The sequence below is a fragment of the Canis lupus genome, chromosome 23 (genome assembly GCF_003254725.2).
Source record: "Canis lupus dingo isolate Sandy chromosome 23, ASM325472v2, whole genome shotgun sequence".
NCBI classification, from domain to species: domain Eukaryota; kingdom Metazoa; phylum Chordata; class Mammalia; order Carnivora; family Canidae; genus Canis; species Canis lupus.
Genome location: NC_064265.1, coordinates 15,808,806 through 15,821,781, shown reverse-complemented (window position 1 = coordinate 15,821,781; position 12,976 = coordinate 15,808,806). Strand labels below are relative to the sequence as shown.

At 44.9% G+C, this 12,976-nt stretch overlaps 1 protein-coding gene and 1 long non-coding RNA gene across 14 annotated transcripts in view; both read left to right on the top strand.

Moving 5' to 3' along the window:
* The first annotated feature begins 420 nt into the window (after positions 1-420).
* RBMS3 (RNA binding motif single stranded interacting protein 3) overlaps positions 421-12,976 on the top strand; it is a 1,287,947-nt gene continuing 1,275,391 nt past the window's right edge. For 4 of the 13 annotated variants that reach the window (XM_025461063.3, XM_049099707.1, XM_049099708.1 and 1 more), the window contains exon 1: positions 4,527-4,925. In XM_025461063.3, coding sequence (XP_025316848.1) covers positions 4,677-4,925 — 249 coding nt within the window. In that variant the 5' untranslated portion in view covers positions 4,527-4,676. Of the gene's footprint in view, positions 3,572-4,005; positions 4,117-4,523; positions 4,926-12,976 lie in introns of those variants that run through there. The other 9 variants (XM_049099710.1, XM_049099709.1, XM_049099711.1 and 6 more) reach the window with 6 other exon arrangements.
* Positions 5,543-12,976, top strand: part of LOC112668658 (uncharacterized) — a 157,390-nt gene continuing 149,956 nt past the window's right edge. The window contains exon 1 of the long non-coding RNA XR_003141769.3: positions 5,543-5,690. This is a non-coding gene — a long non-coding RNA (uncharacterized LOC112668658). The remainder of the gene's footprint in view (positions 5,691-12,976) is intronic.

Genomic DNA, 12,976 nt, shown 5'->3' with positions numbered 1-12,976 from the left:
TCCTCTCATTCAAAATAATAAGCATAATGTTACTTATTATGTAAATGAGGTGGCAAGGCAGATGTTTTTCATCCTGATGCATTCACTGGGGATTAATACATAAAAAACTGAGCAGGAGGGGCCTGTGTTCAACCTGGGAATTTGAATAAGGGTTGAGCAACAGGAAGGATGATTACTCTGGAGCTGCTCTGTTCAATAGGGGAGCCAGTAACCACATGAGGCCATTTAAATATGAATCAATTAAAAGGAAATAAAATTACAATTAAAAGTTTCTCAGCCACATTAGACATAATTCACATGCCCAATAGCCACATGTTGCTTGTGGCTACTTATCAAAGAGCACAGATAGAAAACATTTCTATCACTTCGGAAACTTATACTGGGCAGTGCCACTAATCAGAGAGCTATGAAAACAGCTGGGCATGCTGTGGATTTCTCTTCTCAACTGGAACTTCATCCATGAGGGGTCTACAAACTTTTAGAAAGGGTGTAGATCCATAAGGAGCCAAGAGATAAAGGGGTAGCAATCAGGTTGCTTCTGTGCTTCTTAAACTTTAAATGGGCAACCACATCACCTGGGGATCTTAAAGTGTAGCTACTGAGCAGGTCTAGGCTGGAGCCTGAGAGTCAGCACTTAGATTTGCCTCCCAAGTGCTGCTGCTGCTGCTGGTATGGGGACCGCACTTGGAGAATCACAGATTTACAGAATTGATTTCCAATCTTGCCTCGTTATCATTATTACTTGGGTAGGTTTAAAAACCACTGATGCCTAGCTCTCACCCCACCCCCAAATTTGACTGAATTAGTCTGGGGGCGGGTGGTCTGGGCATCACAGATTTAAAAAATCCTCAAGTGATCACTCTCCAAGTGATCACCATTTTAGGAACCATTAATGATGATAAAGCAAGTCTGTTAGGCCTGAGGACCTGAAGCACTGGCTGCACCTGGAAGTTTGTTAGAAATGCATATTCTCTGGCCCAGATCCTGTCCCGCTGAGTCATAACCTGCATTTTCAACAGCTTTCCCCAGGTGATACCATGCACCTTCAAGGTGAGAACGACTGTGCTGAATGGCCTTTTAAAGTAATAATTTATTGATCTATGCCAATGTGCTTTAAAGAAATCTTTCAAGTGACAAGTTCTTTTAGTGCCTAAAAATACTGCAGCATATAATTTAGTCCACCTTTATGCCAAATTACTGAGGCTTTATTAGACTGTCAGTGCACAAACTAGGTGGTTTCTGCTTGCATTGTAACAGATAGTATCAATAATCCAGGCAGAGGGGAGATTGTGGACGTTCAAGTCTCAAGCAGAAGCTCAAAAATAACCAAAGCTTTTAAGGAACTAGTTCTACACGTTTGCATAAAATTTATTATTCAAGATAAAATGCTCTTTCGTTTTAGGTGAATGATTACTGGTGTGAGAAAATTGTATACTTCTAATCGACTACCAGAGATACAACATAGTTGTATTCTTAATTTCTGTAACTTCTTATTATGCAACACTGAGATCCTGGAGGGGAGGGCAGGAAGGGACAATAAGATCATAACAAAAAAAAAAAAAAAAATCTTTTTTCTGCCATTGTGTTTTCCTAATCAGTCTCTCCCAGTAGTATTTTAGGGGAATAGTGCCAAAGACAATTATAATGTAGAAAGGCCAACCATTTGATGTATTTATTAGAGCAGTGCTTCTCAAACTTGCATGTGGTAGGAATCCCGTGGGGAACTTGTTAAAATGCACACTATGATACAGTAAGTCTGGGGTGGGACCTGAGACTGCATTTCTAACAATACAGGTGTCGGGATGCTACTGGGCCATTGACCACATTTTGAGTAGCAACGGGTTACTTGGTTCTTTCAGGACATCGTTCGGTAAACTCTCATCTCAATGACTCAAAACATCAAATGGTCTGGTGTAAATAATAAGAAGGGTGATTTGTGTTGAAAGTGCTGACTTGCTAATTTGAATCATCTAAAAGAGAGACATCAAAAGGTCAAAATTATTCATAGATCCATCATTATCAGGAGACTAATCGGGAAATGAAGTCATTTAAGGCAAAAGCAAAATAGTAACACAAATACCTCAGATGACTACTAGGGCAAAATTTTCAAAATGTTGCAAGCTGTCTGCATGCTTGAAGTAGCAATTTACATGCATAATTAGGTGCAATCAACAGTTTTGAAATGTAATATATTTTCTGAGCCCATATTTACTTATGACAGATGCAAAAAAAAAATCTGTGTCCCCAAAAAATAGAAGGGCAGAGAAAGAAAAATATTTGCATTTAACAGTGGGACTCTTTACAAGCACATGCCTAAATTTAGAACAAATTTAGTTGAAGTATTGTATCTTTATTTTGATTTAATCTTCATTTAAGCCTTGAAAGAAGTTCACAAACACATTTGGAAGTGACAAGCATGTAAGAATAATAACTTACCAGTCAGCTGTTCCGAGCTCCTGTTGGACCTGACATGTAATTTTTACTTCTACACTGTGGAAGGAAAATCTGACAAATTCAAAACTTTATTGCACAAAACACCACACTGACTTTCCTCCTGTCTTCAGAAGGGGCTTCATTCTTTAAAGATACAAAATATCTTTTAGAATAATTTATATAAAAAGATTAAGCTAACAATTTCTTCTTCCTAAATCAAGGTCCTCAGATGGGTGCTCAAAGTGAATTTCTATCATCTTACTATTTTCAGCATAACAGGCAGTGATTGTGGTGTGCTCACTGCGCACTAACGCACTCTGCTGAGCACTTTACACCTACAATCTAATTTACTGTTATAAAAATACTATAAAAATTGATTTATTATAATATACTGGGGAGGAAATGGAGAGTAGGCACATAGCTCTCTGTTTTTGGCTGATATATTACTACATAAAGGGTCCTATGTCCTAGAGTGCATTTCAGACTAATGCCAGCTCATTTTATTTTAAATAGGATCCCAACTTGGAAAATGAGCTTGAAGTCTGTTTTTCAGGAATTCTGAAGAAAAAGCGAATGAGGAATTCAGTTCCCAAACTTCTTTGCAAAAGCATGCTCACATTGCAATATCCAGATTGGCTGTCTACACGATTAAAGTGGCAATTAATTTCTGTCACGTTTATAGGCCGAGTCAGAGATTAAGAGATTGAACTGAAGGATAGGGCCTAATGATGTGTTCTTGTGCAACTGCATCTGTTGAGACAGAGTCTTGATACGGCGAAGTTGTCTTAAGGTAACGCAAAGCAGTCACGAACAATGCAATTTTCTAGTCTCATTAGGTAAGCGTTATCCGTGATACATTATATGCTATGGAAAAAAGGCCACCCTCTGCTAAGAAATGCATGAATAGTTCATTTATCTGCTGATCCATTTGGGGGCATTATGGAACTCAGAGCCCAGAACAATGGGCTCTATTTAATATTAAACAGGTTCTTAATAACCTGCTATTTCTCTCCACAGCTGCTGGAGGGTCCCTCCTGGACGTGCAGAGTTGCAGTCAGCAGTTCCCAAGAAGTTGTAAGCTACTCCCCCAGTACCGAGTGGCGTTCAATCTAGAAGTCGTGCTGATCACCTGACCCCGGTGAGCCCCGATGTAGGAATTCCCAGGACTAGCCTCGTCACCCCCATGTACCTCTCTCTGCAGACGCCGCTCGCCGCCTGGCCGGGGGTCGCCGCGGGCACCTCGGGGGGCCCTGCCCTGCCCTGCCCTGCGGAGCCCGCCCCGACCTCCCGCCGCGCCGTCCGCCTCCCGCACCGACCCTCCCCGCCGACCTTGACGCCCGAGCGGGGCGCGCCGCGAGCCTCGCGTCCTCGGGTCCCCGCGGGGCCCCACCCCTTCCCGGGCCGGAGGCGAGGGTAGGTGGGTTCCCCGCGCGGAGCCGCCCGGCCCGCTGCTTCTGCTCTCTCCATCCAGCTCCCCAGCGCGGGGCTGCGCGGCGGCGGCCCCCGGAGGACACACACGCACGCTCCGGAGGGCTGAGCCCGGGACGCGCTCGGCGCGGGGGAGGGCGGGGGGGCGCCCCGGCCCCGGCCCCGGCCCCGGCCCTCCGCCCTCCGCGCGCCCCCGGGTGCAGGTCGGGAGCCCCTCCTTTCCCGGCCCTGCGCGCCGCCGGGGCGAGGCCAAAGGTGAGGGGTCGGCGCTCGGTCAGCGGGCGGGGACCGCAGGGCTCCCAGGCGCCGGGCAGCCCCCTCCCCGCCGTTTCGCCCGGCGGTCCTTGCAGTAACTTTGTTCCGAAGGCCGGAGGGGAGGGGAGACGCCGAGGGGCCCCCGGAGAGGCCGGCGAGCGCCGCGACTCTGGAGGCCCGGCTGGAGAGCAAGTCCCCGGGCGGCCCCGGGGCTGGGCGCGCGGCTGGGAGGCGTCGCCGCCGCCGCCGCCGCCGCCGCCGCCGCCGCCGCCGCCGCGATGCGCTCTGCCTAGCGGGGCTGCCGGGGGCGCCCGAAGGCCGCCGCTCCAAGGACACGCGGCCCCCCGCTCCCCGCGCGCCCCGGCCCAGACGCCGCCGGCGCCCGAGCCGAGCGGGCGAGCGGAGCTGCGGGGAGCGCGGCGAGGGGCGGCAGGAGGGAGGGCGCGCGGGAGGCGGCCCCTCCTCGGCGAGCCATGCGTGCCGCGGGCAGCTGAGGAGCCGCCGGGCGCCGCTGCCAAGTCCCCGCTCCGCTTTTGTCTTGCCCTCCAGTGAATGGGAAGATGGAGATGGATGTTGAGGGAGTTTCTCCGCGCCCGGAGCCCATCCCCCGCTCCCAGGGGGCTGGCGGAGCCTGCCAGGCGCCGCCACAGCCGCCCCAGCCCCAGCCCCAGCCCCAGCCCCAGCCCCAGCCGCCGCCGCCGCCGCCGCCGCCGCCGCCGGCTCAGGATGAAGTGCCCGGCGGGAGTGCGGGCGCGGAGGACAGCGACGATCCCGACGCGAGACCCGGCAGCGCGAGAGGCGAGAGCAAGGTAGGTGCACAGTGTTGGAGCTGTGACACCTTTTGAACAGAACCGAGCATCTCTGGTAGTGGCTGTCACTTGAACCCCTCCGCTCCCCCCACCCCTTCCCCGGTTTGTGCGGTGCTGGGGGTTGCAGATGTGGAGAGGGCGTGAGGCTGGGGAGGGCCGTCGCCGGGAGAGAGTGACTTTCCGAACTGGAAGGCGCGCGCGCGCGTGTCTGTGTGTGTGTGTGTGTGTGTGCGCGCGCGTGTGCGTGTGCGTGCAGGAGGCTGTCCTGGTTTCCGTGTTCAGAGGTGTGTGCCCAGAAAAGTCTTCTGGTACATGCGATGTGGTGCCCAGGGTAGAGCACAGCGTCCCCGGAGAGCCGTGCTCACAGACCTTTGCCTGTGCACACCACAGTGGACCAAGGCTTATTCAGATGATGTAGGTCAAGGGGAAGCGTGTCTCCAGGAGCTCCCAAGTGGCTTCTGAGACTCCTTGGAGGGAGGTGACATCGACCTTAAGATGGCAACAATGGGAGCAAAGTTTGGCTCATTTGCAGAACGGGGAGCGCTGCCTAACCCAGCTCTAAACTCGAGGTCCTCCTCCTCCTCCTCCTCCTCCTCCTCCTCCTCCTCCTCCTCCTCCTCCTCCTCGGCGGGCACCCTGCTAGCTAGGAGGGCAAGGGACCAGGTGCCTGGCAGCAGATGAGCCCTGGAAATCTTTTGCAGCCCTGCTGTGTCATTGTAGACCAGGGGATAGCTACTTCTTACTGTGGAGAGGAGAGTTCTTCAGGTAATTGGATTCCAGTAAGAGATTGCTCAAATGCCATCATTCTCTGGTGCTGTTTCTTCTGTTGAGAAAATTGTAAAGGAAAGGAAACGGCATAGAAAATACTGCCTTGGTAATATTATGAGAGTGTATTTATTACAGCTTGGTCTCTGAGCACAGTCTTTTTCCATTCACGCCTGGAGTTCCGTTTTGTGGAAGCTGGTGTGGTGTTCAGGTGTATCTGTGTGAAGTGTGCACATGTATTTGTTAATGCATTTTTGAAACTGCTAATCGTGGGGAAAAGTTGGTGTAACAGAGCAGGATACCAAAGAAGGGTCAGTCAATATACTTTCTCAGTTTTGATCACTTAAGAAAATAGCCACCTCGCCTGCTTAGAGGAGGATTGCATGGCACCGAGCGCTCCTCCTCGGAGATTTTGCCTTGGGTTTCTGTTGGACCTTCCTGAAGGTACTAGTGGATTAAACAAATAATACCCGAAACACATGGGGATCACGTTGAGGGTTGCTGTTCTGTATTTGGAGACAGGCTCACTTAACAAGTTGGTATTTGCAAATGTTCAGAATTGTTTTGAATTTTGAAACTGAGGTAAGGATTGGCATTGTTGTTTATCTACCCAAATCAATATTGTGATTTAAAGGGCAGTCTACCACGGAACGGGAATTTGAACACACACTAACGGAACCGGGGTGCCTTACAAATGCACACAAGATTTACATTGTAAAAACTATGATGAATTTTAATATTCTGATACCCTCAGCTTTCCAGTTGCTCTTGATTTCATGAATATTTAATTCTGTCATGACTGCATATTTACTACTTTAAATGACTGTGTGCGCTCAGTTATATGAAATAACCATAACCGAGTATGATATTACTTAATCCAACTTTAAGTGTCTTTTGCAGAATAGGTGGGAATAATTAAAATATACAACCAGTGCTGCTATTTCCATATTGTTGGTTCATGTGCCCTGAGCATGAGAAATTCCTGCCATCAGCAAAAATCTGTGCTTATTTGTTTCCCTTTGATGCACCATGCAGACTGTCTAATGTTCTACCGGTTGTGAGGAATAAGGAAGGCAATGCACTACAAAATTACAGCAGGTGAAGACAGGCCTGAAAGCGGGTTGATTACATATCGTTAATTAGCATGTTCAGATAATTGAGTATTCCACTGATGTGATTTGCTTTCCGTTTGTCTGCAATTTCTTGAGGTGGAAACAAAATACTACTTTTTTTCCCCTCCAGGTGTTTGCCTTAAAAAATCATGTTGAATCCTCCTCTTAAGCCAGAAAGCAGCTGTGTTAACCCTTTGTTTGCCTCTGCTACTGGCTCTTCTGAGTTTGAGGACAGTTGCTGTGTTTCAGACTTTAATAACTCTTTTTGTCTTTCATGGATACTAAGGCAAGTCATAAATTGATTTTTCGTGGCAAATCCTGGTTTCATTAGCGGGAGTGGGCTTTTGGGTGTCTGACCAAATTATTCTACTAAAATATAAATGGAAGACAAAGTGGGATAAAGTGGTATGTGGTTTTACCAAGCTGTTTGGGGTGAAGCGAGGCTATTATTGTGATAGGCTTTAAACACAATAATGTACAGTTGTAATGAAGTGGACTTGTATTTTCACTCATGAAAGTAATGAAATACGAAATTTGAATACTCTTTTATCTTAAATCTTCCTCCAAGGAAGGGTACTGTAAATAGGATGTCAATGGATATGACTCCCCTCCCCATCAAATAAGGTATCCAGGGAGCAATGGCATTTTTTTTTTTTCAGATTCTGATTTGGGGGCCATGATTTTTTTTTGTCATGAATTTACCCCAGTTGTCTTATTGGAAAGGAAATCAGAGCTTAGTGCCAGATCAGCTTGTCTCCTCAATTGCAGGTGCATGGTTATACGTTCTCAGAAAGTCTCTGAAATAAGAGGAAAGGTTAGAAAACTGGATCAGTCAAAGGATTTTTTACACCAGAGTTTCATGATGTGACTGGCACTTTCTGTTCCTAGAATAACAATGCCTGATTCCTCTCTACCAACTACTCTTTGGAGAAATGTTAAAGCAGCTACACACTATATACGCTTTGATTCCATGAATTGGCGTCGACCCTAAATCGACCATTTATTCCTCCTCTGTGCTTGCAGGCAGGTTTATATTAAACCTTCACAAAAAACCAGTTTCCTCTCCTTGCAATGACATCCAAAGACAAAGTGGTCCCCCCTTTGGGGACCTAGAGATATTTCCTCACCCATTATCTCAAGCACTTCTTTCTCGTGTCAGAAAAGAGTTTCTCTAATCTGAACAGAACCTTTTTCTTCTGGCCTTGCAGATGCATGGTCATGCCCTTAAGTAAGAGACCTTCCTGTCCTCGAAAGAGTTCTCCTCCCTGGATTTGATCATCCTCAAAACTTTCTTGCAGAGTTCTCTGCAGGCCTTAGATATTTCATTTTTTTAGTGCCATTTAAAACTCTTTTGAAATGCTTTGTTTATGCTGAATAACTCCTGGATAAATATTTCTGAAACTTTCTTTGGAAAAGTTAAAGTTCCTTATGTTGAGGACCAGCACCCAGTAACTCACTCCATCTGTGCTATCTAGCTACTTATACAAATGTGTAAATTCTTCCCTTGATCCCAGATGAGTGACGTAAATGATTCTTTCTGGTCTCCTGTAGCTTCATCTTGTTCATGTGTTCTCCCCTTTTCTTCCCCCCTCTTTCCTCCCCCTTCAACACATACATGTGTACACCCCCCCCACACACACACCATTTACTGTGAAATGTATGTTCATGGCCCACGTGTGAGGTCTCATGACCAAGCTTTCCTCTTTGTTCAGTTCTCATTAAAGCCTTGATTTGAAAAATACATCTTCTTGTGGTTTTGGACCAGAGAGACTCTGTGCGCTGTTGCTACCAGTGATACTTCACTGATGAATGTGACTCAAGATTCTCATTTCAACTGCTTTTCATCAGTGACACTGTCCTAAGTCATCAGTCTTATGGAGGTTGCTGCAGGGAATCTCTTATCCAGCCTGTCAAGACATTTTTAAAATCCTTTAATTTTGAAATAACTTTAGATCTATAAAAGAGTTGCAAACATAAGACAGAGTTCCCATAAACTCTTTACCGAGACTCCTCTACTGTTAACATCCTTCTTAATCATGCTACGTATATCACAATGAAGAAATTAACTCTGGCACAGTACTATTAGCTCAACTTGTCCAGTCAACATTTAGTGAGCGAATTTGTAAACATATTGAGGTTTTTCATTTTATCCTTCTAGGATTTAAGACTTTCTTTACACCTGAAAGGTCTTTGAGAGAGTATTTAAGAGCCAAATTTAATTGGCATTAACTATCCCCCCTTTTTTTCTGCTGGGTAGGAGCAGCTTGTGAAGTACAAAGGTTGAGGTCCCAGGGGATCTGCATCCTGCTGCAGTGAGCCCTAGGGGAATTACAACTTTGGCAAAGCTCTTGAGTGCTGTTAACTTATGGGGAGTGATAGTCTTCTTTTTTTATTTTATCCTGAAAAACATTCCTGCGCCAGGTAAGATAGGGTTTGTCAGTACACAGAGGACAGCAAAGTCTCAAGTGGCAAGTAGAGGAGAAAAGGCAATTGATAAAATCAAGACAGTTCACTTTGATGCCTAACCCCTTGGGTGTTTGTTTCTGGCATGAAAAATAATGGAAGCCCTTTCATTTTTGTATTACATTAGCCAGGTGAACTCTGATTTCCAGCACAGAAGCAGAAACTTGTCCACATTAGGCACCATGTCATTGTGATTAAGAGCGCTGGCTTTCTGATTAAGAGTGAAATCAGAAAGACCTGCATTTGCTGCTGGCTCTGTCTTTCACTTGGTCTTAACCTCAGTAAGACCTTGACCTTTCCAAACATCAGTATTTTCATCTGTAAAATAGGAATAATAATTATTATTATACATCTTGAACAAGATAAGCTATATACAGTTTATTATCCAATGCTTCATACGTACTGACTGCTCAGCAATTGTTAATAATTGTGATTATTATTACTACCCTTGTGTCAGGGTTCTGAAAAGGAGAATGAGTTGGGGCTCTACGTTCACCTAGAATTTTCAGTTTCCCAGAGGTTTGTGGGGCTGGAAATGCTACAGATACACTATTCACCAGTCAGACCAAGTTGGTGCTCATTGACCTGATTCTGTTCTGTGGGCCTTGAGGTATTTTTCTCGTGGGCAGGAGTTTAGGAAAGAGTTACCCTTTATCTTTTTTTTTTTTTTTTTTAGATTTTACTTATTTATTCATGAGAGACACACACAGAAAGAGAGAGAGAGAGAGAGAGGCAGAGACACAGGCAGAGGGAGAAGCAGGCTCCATGCAGGGAGCCCGATGTGGGACTCCATCCCCGGTCTCCAGACTCAGGCCCTGGGCTGAAGGTGGCGCTAAACCGCTGAGCCATCGGGGCTGCCCTACCCTTTATCTTGACTTATCAACAGACCTCTCTCAGGGAAGCCAAGGAGGACCAGGTCAGAAGACCCCTGCATTCCAGTCCAAGACCCAGGGGTACATGCAACAATAAGAGAATATAATAAATAATAAGATAATAAAGCAAATGCATAGCCCTGTTTTTATACACTATATTTATGGCTTCTTGGGAGAAGTAGGTGGCACATTTTAAGACTTAAAAAAATGTTTGAACTAAAAAGTTGTTCCTTTCGGGTTCTTTGTTTGCAAGCAATAGAATCTGACTTTAATTTGAGCAAAAGGGTATCATTGTGAGGTCATAAGGTAATCGCAGAATCAAAGGAGAAATGATAAAACTGGTTTTGAGAAACACTGAAGCCAGGCGATCTCAGAAGATCTAAGTCGCAGAGAGTGAGGAACCATCTCCCAAGGATACTGACACAAGAAGAATAAATTCCAGCCAGCTTTTTGACTTTCTGTCACTCTGCTCAGGAGCCAAAGTCCAGGGCAAGGTTATCTAATGGACTTTGCTTGGATCAGATACCTGCCTTTTGGTCAGGGAAGAGTGGGCATTACATCGAAGGTTCTTGAAAATTGTATTCTTTGGAAGGAGTATAGTCCCTGAGGAGGAAAATCAAGGTGCTCTTAGAAGATCAAGGGGGAATGGATACCAGGGGCAAAACAATTGGTGTAACTCCTCTTCTAGAGAGGTACAGGATGGGAGGGGCTAGAGGGGGATGGAGAGGGAAGCCAAAAGGAAAGGAGAGAAAAGGAAAGAAAAGAAAAGAAAAGAAAAGAGAGAAATAGAGGCAAAGAGAAAAGGTGAGAATCAGACAAATGCACTTAAACAAGAACCTGAAATATTTTTTTTTAGCATTAATTTCCTACCATTTGAAAAGAAAGAAAACAGAGGAAAATTGAGTCTTCTATTGCTTATGTACAGGCTAGGTTTCCCACTTATAAAATGAAATCAGTGATGTGTTTCACATCTGCTGAACAGACTCAGGACGAATGTGATTGGGCTCTGATATTTTAAAACTGAGATCTTCCATGGAACTGCTGCCCATTAGAATGAATGAAATGCATTGACATTTTTTTTTTTTTTTTGGTCCACTCCTGAATTAAAGCAAGTTGGTTTTCTGCTCAAAGCCCTAAAGCATTTTCTTTGACTTTTGAATCCACGTGTCAGTACGTTCCTGTGCTTACATTTGGACCTTACATACTATGGAGAGAGTCCTGCAGGAGGAGGCCGACAGTATGTTCCTCATTTTGGATGGCACATGTTGGGGGCGAGCTGTTCCTTCCTGAGCACACACCCTTCCAGCGCCATGCCCGGCACATAGTGGGCACTTATTAATAGCAGTTGATATTGAATACTGACTTGATGTGTCTGTCCACACTCATTATACACCCTCTAGATGCTGAGATCACAGACTTGAAAGAGAAACCCACAGTTTCATGGGGGAGACACACTTATGCACGGATCATGATTCTGTAGGATGGGAGGACCATCAGAGAGATGAGAACACAAGGCAAATTCTTTGTAAGTGGGGCCACTTAACACATTTTTTTAAAAAGTGAAGTGTTGACCTAGCAAGCATTAGAAGTAACCAAATGAAATGAGACTGGGTAATATAGAGACACTAATAAACGACTCCTGTTTCTGAGTTTGCTGCTGTAATAACCAATGGTGCGAGTCAGGTCGCATTCACAATGCCAGTGGCAGGGCCTGCCCTGTCCATCTGTCCACACTTCCCCCTCCACCCATTTCACAGGATTGCATCCCCTCCCCAGGTTTGATCCCTTGTATTTTACCCTCTGTTTTCTCTTTAAGGTGAGATTTCCTGGCATAATTTACAAGTAGTAAAATTCACCCTTCTGAAGTGTACAGTTCAGTAAATTTTGACAGTTGTATATGCCTGTGTAGCCACTACCCAAACAGGATGTGGAATATTTCTGTCAGCTCCAAAGACTTCTCTTGTGGCCCCCTGCAGACAGTTCCCTCACCCTACTCCAGCCTTTTCCAAAATTGCATATAAATGAAGTCAAATAGCGTATAGTCCTTTGCATCTGACTTCTTTTGCTGAACAAAATATATTTGGTATTCACTCATTTTGATGTTTGCATCAGTAGGTTCTCTTCTCTCTCTCTCTCTCTCTCTCTCTCTCTTTTTTTTTTTTTTTTTACCGAATAGTATTTCATTGTGTGGAATACCACATATTGTTTGCCCATTTATCCGTTGATGGGCATTTGGGTAGTACTGTGTTTGACTTTAATTAAGAAACATTTTTTTTGTGGACATACATTTTTATTTGTCTTGGGTAAACTCCTAGGACTGGGACTGCTGGGTCATATTATAAGTATATTTAACTTTCTAAGAAGCTACCAGTCTGTTTTCAAATATAGCTTGTTCCAAATGTACTGATCCAGCATGCATTTCTACCATCCATGCTTGAGAAGTCCAGTTGCTCCACAACATTGTCAACACTTGGTATTGTCAATATTTTTAATTTAATTCATTCTAGTAGGTATGTAGTAATGTCTTGTTGTGGCTTTAATTTTTATTGTCTTATTAACAAATACTGTTGAATATGTTTTTTATGGCCTGTTTGCCATCTGTATTTTTCTTTGGTGAAAAGTCTATTCAAATCTTTAGTGGTTTATTTTTTTTTTTAAATGGGTTATTTGTGTTTTTATTATTGATACAACCTATTATTTTCACATAGGTTTATGTTTCAGAAAACCTAGTGGAAGTTTGAGGAGATTACACAGAAGAGTTATTTTGGGTTTCCTTTCTTGGGGGTTGTTGGTGAACCAACATTTATGGAGTGATTTTCATGTGCCAGTCATAGAGCAA